Below are 14,739 nucleotides of genomic sequence, written 5' to 3'. Positions count from 1 at the left end.
CAGTAACAAATAATTCAACAGTAATGCACATCAAACATCTTATAAATACCTAGATAAAAAGTAGTTGTACAATAAATTACCTATAAAGTACGTATAATGTAAAAGTACTCCATTAAAAGTCCTGCACTGAAAATGGTATTTATGTAAAAGTACAGAAGTATTATCAGCAAAATGTACTTAAGATATCAAAAGTGAAAGTACTGTGGAGCTGCTATGAACTCATAGACATCCTCTCACAACTAGGCACTGATGATTCACAAGAGATCACAAGCCAAAAGATAAATAGATAGATAGATATTAATGCAAAATACACTTAATGCACAACATATTCGTCTGAATTGTGATGGAGTAGAATTATGAAGTAGCATGAAATAGAAATACTCCTCAGAACCTGCCTCAAAATTGTAATAAAGTACAATTACGTAAGAATTTGAGTAAATGTATTCATTTGATTTTCTACCACTTGTGATGGTTTGAGGAGTGTGACAGGATTCAGAAAATAATTCAAAATGCCACTATCACCATCACACCATATCATTAAAACAAATAAAAGAACATAACGAAGGCTTCATGGTGAACTGTCACGTCGTCTAAATCAAGTGAGTTTAACAGACTGACCTTTAACTGAGTCAGATTGTATGACTCAGTTAGATAAATAAAATCCTGGAGGGAGAGACAGTAGTCATACGGTGTTAGCTGACTCCTCTGACATAGACTCGTTTTATAAAACCCACTTCTTTGGGGAAAAAAAAACATTTGGTTTTGATTTACACAAAGTCCAAGTCATTGCTTTAATTTGCTGTCACGTCGTCTTCTACTGTATAATTTCTATCGTCCTCTCTTTCCAGAAAGTTTATGCTGTGTAAACTTTTAGCTGTTAATTCAACGTAATGTTTATACCAAATGAATCACTGTGTTTTGAAGTTTTATGTAATTGCTGGTTAGCTCAAAGTTTTGTGTGAGTGCAACAACAAGAGAAGAAAAGAGAAAATGATGTGTGATAAAGCCTTAAATAAACAAAGTGATGCTTACACACAACAAAGAAAGTATATATGATTGAAAGCTCCAGAACAGCTACTAAATGGGTCTTTTTTTCTTAACTGCTGTTCCCAAGGTCAGGAATGAACTTTGAATCCCATATACATATATATATACATATTGTTTTGATCCAGTTTCTAATAAGGCATCTGTTACAAAAGGATCATAAGTTATGGCTTTATTAACAGTTAAAAGATAATTTACTAATGTTTTATACAGCGTGTGCATGACTTCTGAACTCAGATAAGTGATGAAAAACAAACAAAATCTGTCTCGTTAGGCTGCTTCGGTGTTGTTGTTTTTCCATTTTTTAATTTAATTTTATTGTTTGTGTTTTTTTCAAATGAAGTTTGTCTTGAAGTAGCACAGCGCTCTAAACCTGCCTGTCACAAACAGCTTATGGATTTGTAAAAAAAAAAGCTTTTAAAGCCTTTTCAAATGTGACAATTAGACACTTAATGACTTATTAACATTTACAACTGCAGACATCATGACTCATAAAAAAGTGAGAAACATTTATTAACGGATTACCAACATTTATAACTGCATTATTACCAAATAGACACCTGCCAAGGGGATTTTTCACAATCTGACAACCCAAAATGTGTTTTAATAATAGTTAACAATTGATCTATGCAACTTATAAACCTTTTATAAAGGCTGACTTCTCATAAAGTGGTATTATTTTAGCCATGCTAGCAGCGTGTCTCCAGGGATGGCGATGTTGGACCACCACTTTGGCCCAGACTGAAAGATCCCAACAACTATTGGATGGATAACCATGAAATGTTGACATTCATGTCCCCCAAAGGATGAAGCCAACTGACCTTGATGATCCTCTGACTTTTCCTCCAGCACCACAATGAGGTCAACATTTTTGGTCTCTTTAGTCTTTAGTCTCTTTCAACAGCTATTTGGTGGATTTCCATGACATTTGGTACAGATATTCAGGATGAATACTACTGACTTTTCCTTTTTCTAACAACACCAGCAGGTCAAAGTTCTCACTTATCCAGTGAAATATTTATACATCTACTCGATGGATTGCTACCAAATTCTGTACAGATATTGATGGTTCACAGAGGATGAATTGTAATGAGATCAGCAATTTCCAGGATTCACATTTGTGGTTCAGCATGAAATATCTCAACAACTATTGGATGGATTGTCATAATATTTGGTGCAGACATACGTGTTGTCCACAGGATAAATAACACTAATGTAGGTCAATCTCTGACTTTTCATTTAGCGCCATAATCAGGTCAAAACTGTGCTTTGTGTTCAGTGCTACTTATGAAATATCAGCATGCTAACATGCTAAACTAAAATGGTGAAAATCGTCAACAATATACCTGCTAACGGTATGCTAGCATTGTCATTGTTAGCATGTTAGCATGCTGATGTTAAGGTCCAGATGAAACGGCATTTTGAGAGTATCTAACTTCTGTATCGTGACATATTTCCGAGTGAAACAGGATAGACAGACAGGAAGTAGCATTGGGAAGAATTTTGATTTGAGCATTGAAATAAATCTTAGCTCTGTGCCGCTAAAAACTGAAGATTGATTGATGGGTGGATGTCATGATATTATTAATTGAAATTGGTTGGTTCAAGCCTATGTAAGCACATGACATATTTTGTTTTACAGGAAGAAAACATGATTGGATTTTGATATAAGAATACAAAGAAATTGATTTTTTGTATTTTTTTGGCATATATTGTTAACAGGTGCACAATATGACAACTACATCTAAAGAGTTAAAAGGCCTTTTTCATTTCATCTTGACTTTAACATTTAAAGCTGCTAGCATGGCTGTACACACTTATTGTTTCTTGTCTTATTAGGATCCCCATTAGCTGCCAATTTAATGACTGCTAGTCTTCCTGGGGTCCTTCCAAGAAATTTTTTACAACAGAACACAAATACAGAGTATTATTGATAATAAATTAAAATAAGAAAATAAGTTGTTAACAATAATGATTTTTTTTTTTTAAAAAAAGCATGAGAAAAGTTTTAAATTCCTGCTGACTTTGAAGACTTAGCACAGCATTAAATTTACAGTTTGCCCATTCATGAAGATAATGAAAATAAAAACAAGAATCTAAAAAAAAAGATAAATATGGAAGAAAAACAAAAACATAAAAACAACAGTTAATCATTTGGTCATATGACAACAGACAACAACAACTACTTTTAGGCAACTACTTTTAGGTTTATATTCATACTGTATAAAATTGATATTCAAGTTATACTCATAAAGGATTTTTGTTCTTTAAAAGGCAGCCCCGGGTTACTTTACCCTTTAGCCTGATTTTCATGTACGTGCACAGTAAGAATCAACAGATACCGCCAAATGATCTTTTGACAATGGGCTTCTGAGAACTAACTACCAGTATTTAGAGGAAGGCATAAAGTATTTTTGACACATTGATAAGAGTCACAGTTGAAAGACATTAAAAACCCATCATGTTGAAACCCACAACCACTATGTCTCTGCTGAGAGATAAAGATTGTAGTCTTTTAAAGTAGGCCAACAGCCTTCAACCATAGATAATCATAACAGCATGACCCTCAAATTCATGATCAGTATTTTAACACAAAGAATGACTCATAATCTCGTCTGCGCTCATATCAAGTATCACATCAACAAACAAATACGCAGCAACTTTTACAGCCTCAGATTGTGAGTTATTTTTCAGCTGCTAGACACGTTGAACAATTTTCTCAAGAGATACCTCACCAGCTGGGACTCACTGAGCTCATGCAAATTGTTTGTTCAGCTTCCCCCTCACGCTGTAAGGCCGCATACCTAACCAGCAGGAATGTGATTGTACTGCAGCTGAGGAGCCGTCAGACTTGTGGCTACAAGCACACAGTTGATTGCATCACATCCGAGTGAGCTGTCTGAGTGAGTTTGAGGGTGTGTGCATGAGGGCTTTTTTTTTTTTTTTTTTTTTTCTTTTCCTCCCGTTTAACATGTTAAGTCAGATCAGGAAGTGTGATGCTGTGACAGTAGAGAAGGAAGTGGGCACACAATGGCACTATGTCTGCGTCTTGGCCTGATAACATGAGAGGCCCCCGAGTAAAGACCCCTCTGCTGCTGCTGCTGCTGCTGCTGACCACACTGACTGGGACAGGTAAGACTTTTTTTACTCATTGATTCAACAGTGCTTTCCCCGTCCCCTCCCTGATCTCTCTTCTGTGCTTTACTGTGACTTGTGGCTGTAACTTCTTACTGATACTGTGGATATTACACAACTTTTATTACTTTTATCATGAATAACATGATACCTAAAGTACTTAGGATCCAAAGTACTAACATTTTGTGTTCGGTCGTCTTACTTAAATCCATTTTTTGTCTTGACTTTTGCCATGTGTAGTAATCCCTCCTCCATTTCAAATTCATCTTTTCTAAGTTTTATAAAACTAACATCAGCCTACACAACCTTTCAAAAAATGTTCACCCTATAGTATATCAGTATTTTAAAATATGAACACTGGCTCTCATTTTCTGTTAAACAAGGAAATCATTTTTTCGCATTGTGAACATGACAAAGCTCTGTCGGGAACAAATTGCACAACATGTTGAAACTCTCCACCTCCTCTGCACTGTCTGATAGGTGAATTTTTGCAACCGTTTTGATTTTTGTAGAAACTGCTTACAGTAAAAATCATGAGCACGGAAGTCTTAAGTTCCTGTATGTTCTGAATTTGACGTGGAGTTTATGTGCAGGTAAGAAACAGGGCTTGGTTTTGCCCCGCTGCAGATGTGGTTTTAGAAACTTGCTGATGAAATCTCTTGCAGAAATAACTCTGTTCGTTCACTTGTGTGTTTATCTATCTCAACAATGTAACATTACCATGATATAAAGTAATGAACGGTGTTGAATTGCAGTGTTATGCCAAGATGATGAAGAAATTACAGAAACTGAGTCCCCAGAAGTTGAAGCGACAGGTGAGACATGATCAATAAAATAAATTCCAGAAATGATAATCCACGATGTGGCCAAAAGTATGTGGACAGGGGTGTGCCTTAATTCTAATTAAGAAATGTTTTAATTTTCATTTAACCAAGTAAAATTTTTATTGAGATTTAAAAATGTGAGTGGGCAGCATAAAAAACAATGCAATAATGCAATACAAAGATCACATATTTTATATACTGTATATACAGCACTGCACAAATGTTTTAGGCACTAAAAGCAAAGTGAGGATGCTTTCAAAAATAATGTCATGAATAGTTTTTATTTTTCAGTTAACTTCATACAAAGTTCAGTAAACAGAAGAAACCTAAATGATCACGCTTTGCCTTTAAAACAACAGCAGTTCTCCTCGGTGCACCTGCACACAGTTTTTCAAGATACTTGGCAGGCAGATTGTTTCAAGCATCTTGGAGAACTTGCCACAGTTCCTCTGTGGATTCTGTCTCTTCATGTAATCCCAGACTGACTCCAGGATGTTGAGATCAGGGCTCTGTGGGGGCCAAACCATCTGTTGCAGGACTCCTTGTTCTTCTTGTTGCTGAAGATAGTTTTTTAATGACTCTTGCTGTTTGTTTGGGGTCGTTGTCATGCTGCAGAGTGAATTTTGGACTGATCAGATGCCTTGCATAACGGATAAGAACCTAAACATCTAAAGTGCCTAAAACCTTTGCACAGTACTGTATGCTCACTGTCTGGATTTTGGTTTAGAATATTTCTCACACATAAATGTACACTTACAACCAAATTATGGCTGTTTTTAGAGCTTCTCCTTAACATAAAGTGTCATTCAGTCTGCAGCCGTCAAACCAGAAATCACATTCAATTGGAAAATATTTGATTTTCACTTAGACTCTTGCATCCTTGTTTGTGTGAAGAAGCTAAAGTCGTTTACCTAAGTGGTGGTGGTAGTGGGGTGTGATTAGAGGACATTGGTTCCTTTTTAATTGTAATTATTTAATCCTTTATTTAACAGGTAGTCTCACTGAGATCGGGATCTTTTTTTTAAGAGAGACCTGTGTACAAGGATCAACGTATATATGCATTTTAAACATAGACAGGCGCACAGATAATTTATAGACACACATTAGACATTATTTTGTCACATTAAGAAAGCAATTACAACTGGGATTGCAAATACATAAGTACAGCCTTTTAAAATCTTTAAGTGAAATTAGAGAGTGTAACCTTTTTCCATTTGTACGCAGTGTAGTATTTGAATGCACTTCTTCCAAGTTAAGTGTGAACAAGAGGTACAGCTAATGTTAACGTGTCCTGTGATCTGATATTATAATATTATATCTTTAACGAGACTACGGTTGATTAACTTTTGATTTTTGTACTTCTATTTCTCACTAGTGCCTTCTCACCCTAGTGAAAAAGTGTTGTTCAGGTTCACAAATAGAGCATTGAAAGCTGTTGTTGTGGCATATTGCTGCAATGTCTGCCACCACGTGGTGTAACGTTTGGGTGACCACATACTTCTGGCCACGTTGTTTATAACACATTGTACTACCTGAATATGTTGGTAATCATGATAACATGCTACTGTCTGGGTTTCTAGAGGAACAGCCATCTGAAGCCCCTCCAACATCAATCCCTCCTTCCTCAGATGGCAGTGAAGTCATAGGTACAGCATTTTTTCTACATGGTGCTTTTTTTTGCTGAAATATCTTTCCATCTACCTTCAGGAAGAGAATTTCACAAAAGTTTTAAAGTTCAGTTGTCAGCATTTGATATTCCAATACCATCTGACATCACGTCTTGGCTTCATATAGTGGAAAGAAGAAACAAAAGTAGTACATTAGACAGTATTCACTGAAACCTTTCTGTAAAATCATGTATCGATTCTTTTATTGTTTCCAGTTGATGAGAACTCAGATGGAGAAGGCTCTGCATACTCTGACAACCCAGGTATATCAGACTACATACCAGGACATGACTTTTCTCTGACTAATGGTATATGTCAAAATCATCACTTTCATACTTGTAACAATCCTCAGGCTAAATGAAAGCTAAATGACAACAAAACCCTGAACTGTAATCTGTGTCATCTGATTCAAACAGAGACCTTTTTGTATTTTGATAGACTTGCAGAAATGCAGCAGGACACATTTATCATAAAAATAACTAAATCACAAAACTGCCGACTTTTCAGACATACTTACAGACGATATCTCTACGACCTCCACACCAGTGGATGAGGGGGGTTTGAGTCCCATCATCATCATGATCCCTGTGGTGCTGGTGGTGGTTATCATTGCCATCATAGTTGTCTGTATTTTCATCAAACGCAGGTGGAACAAAAAAGTGGAGAATCAAGGTGCGTCCATCATAACGGGAAACAGAAGATCAATTCACAATTCAAGTCACAAAAAAAGAAAAAAAAAGGAAAACATATTTATTTACAAGGGTTTACAAATGTGGGGTGAATGTAATTTTGTTTTTGGGTCCTTAAAGCATTGAACAATATTAGATTTGAAAACTCAATACATAGATATAATGGCATCTGTCCACAGTGAGATCTGGGGATTATGTTATTAAATGTCAAATGTACTGTGAATCTGACAAATAATACTATAACTATCTGCACAGCGAGATACCAATATGGTGGGAAATTATATTTTTTGTGACTTGGGGAAACTAATGGGAGAGTCTGATTTGTTGTATTACATTAAATTGATATTGAAAAAGTAAAACCAAGCTAATTAGCTGATTTAACAATTGTATTTTATAACTCCAAGGTAAAACATGTACATTTTTAATTGGTACTATTAGGCATTTTATCATAATAAAGATGATTAAAGCATGTTTTCTTTTTATAGATCTAAGAAAAGAGGATCCGTATTTGGAGGATGCCAGTGCAGAGAAGGTGCCAATGTAAGTACTGAAAATTAATTTGCAGCTGCTAATTTAACTTTTGGTAAACATAAAATGTTGAAATACATTTCACTCAATATCCAGCCAATGCTTAGGAAGATTTTACCCTCAACCTGTAGCCTAATGTTCTGTTTCAAAACGGACGGATGTTTGAGTTACATATGCTTAAGAGTTACATAGTTAAATAGCACAAAGTAACCACAAGTCATATCACGTGGTGTTGTATCTTTCCTCTGACATCTGCTGCATATCAAACATCACTAAGTCTTGATGCTAATGTGACCAAACTGCTTTTGTCTTTAGACTTATGCATCTGTGCTTGCTATGTGCAGAGTTACACAACTATGCAAAGAGTTAAACATACTTCCAATAACAGTTGAAGACAGCGGGTGGCCTTTAAAGTTGTCACTGTAAGCAATTGAGAAACTGTGAAAACAGTTTCTCATAAAACACAATTAATTCAAAGATGGGACTTTAAAATCAGTAAAGATAAGATACCATAAACAGGAGTTAGACTGAGAGTATTGTAAAAACAAATTGGCAAAGTAACAAGGAAACTGATTCACAACCCAAATTAGCCTACACTGTCCCTCATGCTAGGAGAAAAGAACATTATTAAGTTGCCATAAGAAGTAGTAAAACACAGTAATTTATCTAGTAAATAGAGGACTAACAGCAAAAAGAGCAAGATGCATAACATCAAAAGTAGCCGAACAGAAAATTAACTTATTTTGTATTAGCAACATAAGTTACAGCTAGCTTAATGCTCATGGCTAGCTTGGTTAGCTGTAGCCTAAACTGGTTGCAGAAAAACTAAATTAACAAAGAACAAATCAGCAGACACAAAACAGCTATATTAAAAAAGAGTATGCTACAACAAGAGCCATTTGTGGAGTAGATGAAATATGCTGGTCAATATTTGCTTCAACACAGATAAGACAAAATGGCCAGTAGTGGTTGCTACTAGCAACACAATGTTCAGCTGAAACCAACTGCTGGTGGCAGAAGATAATGGTGAACAGTTTTTGTCTGGTTTTTGAGTCTCATTGATTTCTCAAACATTTTGTGTCCCTTTTAGGCCCATGTTTGAAGAAGACGTGCCCTCTGTTTTGGAGTTAGAGATGGAAGAGTTGGACCAATGGATGAAAAAAGACGGTAGGGTTCTGTAAAATAAACAGCAAATAACAACATATGAGCATAAGAGGAAATAATATAAAAATAATAATATAAAATCTTAGTAGCTCAAAAAATATGTCAAAAATATTTTTTATGGAAAACATTAAAGGACCAGTGTGTAGGATTTAGTGGCATCTAGCGGTGAGGTTGACTGAATACCCCATCCGCCTCCCCCTCCAAGCGTGTAGGAGAACCTATGGCGGCCGTGAAATTAATTTGCCAAAAATGCATCAGACCCTCTCTAGAGCTAATGTTTGGTTTGTCCGTTCTGGGAAATTGTAGAAACATGACGGTGCAAAATGCTGGACTCCATAGAGGAGGGCTTGCTCCCTATGTAGATATCAAGGGCTCATTCTAAGCTAACGAAAACACGATTCTTATTTTCAGGTGATTATACACTAATTAAAACAAACTTATGAATATCATATCTATATCTAATATTATATTCATTTCTGCCAAGTCCGTTCTGCCAGATGCCACCATAGACTGTAAAAAAAATATTGGCATACTCACTGTGACATCACCCATTGGTTTGTGCACTACTGTTTTGAAGCCTGGAGTTTAGCAATTTGACCGTCTTGGATTTGACAATCGCCATCTTGGATTTTTGAAGCCAGATGTGACCATATTTGGATGAGAGGGTGGAGCTGACCCTAGCGCTTACTTGGTTAGCACAGTGCATTTACAGTCTATGGTTAACTGTGATAATACTAATGCTAATTTTCACTAGCGAAAAACAGGCTTAAACCCATTAAATCTAAATGTACTTACCAGAGAAACTGAACATCCGACTCCTTAGAGGGTCTTTTAGTACAATCAAATGCTGAACAAGACTTTTTTAGATGACCAAAATGTTACAATTAACTTTCATGAACTGAAAACACACCAAAATAGCGATGGCTATGGCTATGCTTATTCTGTGAATCTAAGGTTACATCATAGTTACATTACGTTATCAATGTTGTTGCCATGGCAATCAATCACAAGGTAGCAATGCCCTAAAGCATATGCTGCTCTATCATCTATTTTACTTTAATGGGACCATAATTTACAAAATGAACATCATGCTGCATTGAAGAAGACTTGAAACTAGTGATTGAGACCATAAACTCATCAGGAAAGTGTTTGTTGATATAATAAATCAAGTGAGAAGTAGGGTCATTTTCTCATAGATTCCTATATAATTGGACTTCTTTTTGCAAGCCATCAGCCATAATGGCCATCATGCCATCATTATGCTGGCCAAAAAATTTTTCTAATGGCCATCAGGGGGCGACTGATGGCCATTAGAAAAAATGCAGGTTTAAGGAACTTCTGCATTGGCTTCACTTTTCAGACCAGGAGCTGACCTGATTGGATGCCACTAAATTCTACACACTGCACCTTTAACATGAGTTGATGCAGTTTATCCAGCAGAGGTCAGAGTTGCTTCATGAGAGGGGAACATACAGCACAGTACCTAATGTCACTGTCATGTCAGAAGTCAGTCAGCAAATTCTGTATATTTCTTATGACTTAATTACTTATGAATAATTAGCTTGTAATCTTCATGACATGAATGATCACATTTTGTGAGGATTTAGTGAATTTATGTGTCTCACAGGTTTGTTTGTTGGTTTGTTTGTTCTAGGTGAAACTGCAGGGGACTCCAAACAGGCATAGGCCTCAGTCTACTTATGGTGAGCATATTTTACATTTGTTATATTTATGTCTACTCAATGAAAACATCCAAACTTTATTCAATTTCTTGTCATTTATTCCTTATAATCAGTGATCTTTCCTGACTACCTTATAAAACATGTAATTGCTTTACATTTATTTCAAATTTGGTAATATTTTGCCTTGAGGTTGGTGACTTCCTTAATTAAAGAACTCTAAAAAATGCTTAAAATGAAAAGGCAGTATAGGAGAATGTAATATTTTTCTATTAAGCAAGAATTGTACCAGCGACATGGTCCAGCAGGTGTAAATATAACCCATTTATAAAGTGCTATCTCATTATGATTACACACATAAAAAAGTGAATATCTATTCACTGGGGAGTACACATTATGCCATAAGTATTACGACCAACCTGTTACATACAGCTTGTTTCACAATAATGCTAACTCAACAGTCGACTTTGGTAATACGAAGCCTTTCCAAACAGTTTCCTTTTTCCTGCCAGCCTCTGTTTGTTGTGATGCACCAGCTGGTTTCAGTATAGCTGTGACTGATGAACTGTGACCCTTTTGTCATTACACATGGTACTGTTTGAAAGCACAAACACTCCTAACATCTGTTAGTGATTACAAAAGGCATGCATGGAAGTGTGGCGCAACTTAACTCAGGATAGTCTCCTTACTGGAAGGGCTGGGAAAGCGAGGTCAAGGTCCGCTCCGCTAACTGTTGACCAACGTCATTTACACACTGCTTTTTCTCAGGATTTTATTTCCAAAGCTGTGCAAGGGTTAGAGGGTATTTTCACTCAACACGGAGGCTCTCTGTACACATTAGGTTACACAAGAGATCTCCAAACAGAAGTGAATGTGATGTTGCTGCTGCTGCAGTTGCACAATGTGATGCCACCTTCTGTGTTTTGTTGTCTATATGCAGCAGCTGTGCCTTGTTTGACAGACCTATGAAGTTCAATAGTAAGATTTATAGATTTAAGTGAGAAAACACACAATATGCAATGAAGCTGCTTTGAAATCAAGTTTTGAAAGCTATTAATTACTTTGCATTAGAATAAGTTGAACCATAGAACTACTCTCACGAGAAAATGTTGGTAAAAAATATTAAGAAAATATATTCAAACTAAATTTCAAAAATAAACAGACACTATTTGAGACAAAATGAAGTCAAAAGCTGACTGTTAATACAACATTGACGTAATATCGTCTCATAAAGGTGTAGTGGTGGACATGGTAGCAAACAGTTGCCTATTTACAGAGTAAATGAGCATTTATTTGGAGTCGTGTTTCTGGACACTGGACCAATGTTAGTCCAATATTCACTCTCTTTTTAGCTCTGTTTACGTTTCCACCAACTCCTGAGGGAAATATTTGTCTCTCCAGCAGCTAGATGCCCATTATGTTCACCACTAACTTTGTCTGTCTGGTGTTTGGTGCTGAGAAAGTAGCGTACAAGTAGGTTTATCAGAACTTTTTTGGCTGAGAGTGAAACAAAGCAGTAAAGTTACTGGTTGGAAAACCAAAATAATGAACTGAAATATGCCAAAATGCTCAATAGAGCTGAGGGAACTGCAGAGTTGGGTGATCATTTTCAGTGAATTCATCATTATGAGCAATCCTTTGCACTTTACACATAATTTTTCAATTCAATACTCTTTCATTTACAGACACTCAACAGTTCCCCCACGAGCAAGCACTTGAGCAAGCATAATCATTTATTGTTCATAAAAAAATATTGATTAGTGCATCTTTGAGCATTCTGCCAGCCAATAACACACAAAAAATAGCCAAATATCCATAGAAAAACACAAGGAATAGCTGTCACCTGGACACCTGCTTTCCAGAGAGTATACAAGAAACCACACAAAGCAGGATTACTCACTTATCTGAATATTATTAATAAATAACAGTTATCAACACTTATAACTAATTAACATAACAAATAATGAAGTTTAGTTTTCAAATTCTGCAAAAAAAACAAAACATGTTCAACCACAGCCAAATACTCGTCACAGATTAGTTGGCTTCTTGGATTTGTGTTTTTGCAGAATGAGTTCACACTTGGCTTACAATGATTGCAAGTGAAAGTTTGCAGGTTGTGGCGTGGTTAGTTTTGTTGTTGGAGCATGTCATGAGTTTATTACGTCCGTAGTCCTTGACGCTTGTGTGTGAACGCCCTTTCATGCGTGAGAAGGCTGATGACGACAGTAGTAAGACTATGCATAGACTGTACAATACACAGTGTGAATGCTATTGATTAGACATGTCTTCACTGCAGTCAGAATCAAAGAAAATTGTTTGGATTACAGTAAATAAACAGGTTCAAAATGAAATATTTTCTTTGGTTTTATGGAATAAAATGAACAAAAAAGTAATTTTACAGATTAAATCACAATATAAATGTAGTTGAGGTATCAGTAAGCTTCTACAAAATGTCATGTGAAACTATTCCCTGAGCATATGACTGTAAAATCCGCAACCACCCCTCACTAATGTCACCAGAGTTCAGAGATTACAGAGGAATGACCTTTCGCACTCTGACATTGTCACCTCTTTCTCCCATGATTCCTTTACCGCAGGTTAACAAAGGACGCTCTCTCGGCATGCAAGGACAGGCAGTCAACAATGCATCGTTGCCAACGCTGAAGTTCTACAATCATCTCACAACATTAAAGCAATGTTATTGACCACGCAGTCAGAAAACATCCTTACAACTTTTAAAGGACACTTACAAAAAATACATATCTCAAAGCTTTCTAAAGGCAATCTTGTTTCAACTCTTTGCCGTCTTCAGCAGGCAGCATTGGACTTAAATATGTTAAATAGTTGTTCTGTTTTGTTATGATAAGGATGTGTTGTGCTTTATGACAATGATCAGTGTTGTGCCTTTCATTTTTCATGCTTTGCCTGTTTTTTTGTCTACTGAAATTTCAATGTGCAGTATTTTCTGTCTCCATGAATCAGCCAGAGTGAAAAGTATTTAGTTATAAACCTAAAAAAAAAACCCCCACTGCTGTGACTACCAAACACTCCCTGTTCTGCAGATTCATGTTGTTGTAGAGTGTGTGGTCAACAGAAAGTGCATTAGGTCAATACCCGTCTCCACCCCTCACAGATATAACTGCTCATAGTCTCTGCTGATGGCTTCTCTTCAGCTCAAAGCCTCTTTGTTGTTTTACACTATGTGACTCTCTCCAGCTGCAGGTTTTAATGGGGAAATATCCTGTTGAGGATTGTAGGCATGCATGACAGAGAAGACCGCTCCTTTTCATTCCTGTGCAGAGCTGGTTAAGACTTACGGAGAAAGTGTTTTTATTCAGACACTCGGAGCGTGAAATCAGCAGTATTATGTTCCCGAGTCTTTAGACAAATTATTACCCGTTGCTGGAACAGCTTTCTAAAAGCTGCTACTGATAAGATTTTCATCTCACTATAGATAATAACTCACTGACTAAATAGTTGATAGCTACAGATGCAGTTTAGATGTTTAATTACCGATTCTCGCTTAAAAGTGTTGAATCAAAGCAGTCGTGACACTGATATAAATGTGAGCGCTACTTTCTGAAAGTGTCAGTCAGTATTTTGCTGTATGTTGCACTGTAAATATGAGAATACAGTATACCAAAAGATGATATTTTCAAGAAATGCCTTTTGTAAATATTTCAAATAAGGCTGTTGTGCTGTTGTTCAGCTGATGTTTTGAATAAGATTTCAATAAATAAAATCTATTATGAGGTTGAGTTTGGGTTTTGAATGGAAATGTCTATAATAATGTCTACTATTTGATGGATTGCAATCAAATTCAGTATAAGCATTCAAATTCCTCAGAGGACGAATCCTGATGACTTTTCTTCTGGTGTCACTCACAGTTTAAAGTGTAATATCTTGACATCCACTCAATGGACTGGCATAACATTTTATACATATTGATACGTATGATATTAATGGATCCCAGCAGTGGTGAAAAGTAACAAAGTACATTTACTCAAGT

The 14,739-nt window shown here is 36.2% G+C and overlaps 1 protein-coding gene across 2 annotated transcripts; it reads left to right on the top strand.

Moving 5' to 3' along the window:
• Positions 1-3,960: 3,960 nt before the first annotated feature.
• Positions 3,961-14,482, top strand: tmem154 (transmembrane protein 154). Of its 2 annotated transcripts, none has more exons than XM_067584996.1 (9): positions 3,961-4,176; positions 4,935-4,994; positions 6,584-6,649; positions 6,886-6,978; positions 7,178-7,342; positions 7,845-7,899; positions 8,978-9,054; positions 10,706-10,754; positions 13,328-14,482. In XM_067584996.1, exons 1-8 carry the CDS (start codon positions 4,083-4,085, stop codon positions 10,735-10,737), a joined length of 642 nt encoding a protein of 213 aa, XP_067441097.1. In that variant the 5' UTR covers positions 3,961-4,082; the 3' UTR covers positions 10,738-10,754; positions 13,328-14,482. The 2 variants fall into 2 exon arrangements, with proteins under 2 accessions (XP_067441097.1, XP_067441099.1); XM_067584998.1 differs by having other exon boundaries at positions 3,967-4,176; positions 6,886-6,933.
• The last annotated feature ends 257 nt before the right edge of the window (positions 14,483-14,739 follow it).

Source organism: Thunnus thynnus, chromosome 3, assembly GCF_963924715.1.
Source record: "Thunnus thynnus chromosome 3, fThuThy2.1, whole genome shotgun sequence".
In the NCBI taxonomy this organism is placed as follows: Eukaryota; Metazoa; Chordata; class Actinopteri; order Scombriformes; family Scombridae; genus Thunnus; species Thunnus thynnus.
The sequence above is the reverse complement of the archived record's forward strand: the minus strand, read 5'-3'. Positions and strand labels throughout refer to the sequence as shown.

Coding starts and splice junctions, on each gene's coding strand:
- tmem154 (XM_067584996.1), top strand. CDS start 4,083: ATGTCTGCGTCTTGGCCTGATAACATGAGAGGCCCCCGAGTAAAGACC. Junction 6,650..6,885: donor AGATGGCAGTGAAGTCATAG/GTACAGCATTTT, acceptor TATTGTTTCCAG/TTGATGAGAACTCAGATGGA. Junction 7,900..8,977: donor AGTGCAGAGAAGGTGCCAAT/GTAAGTACTGAA, acceptor TGTCCCTTTTAG/GCCCATGTTTGAAGAAGACG.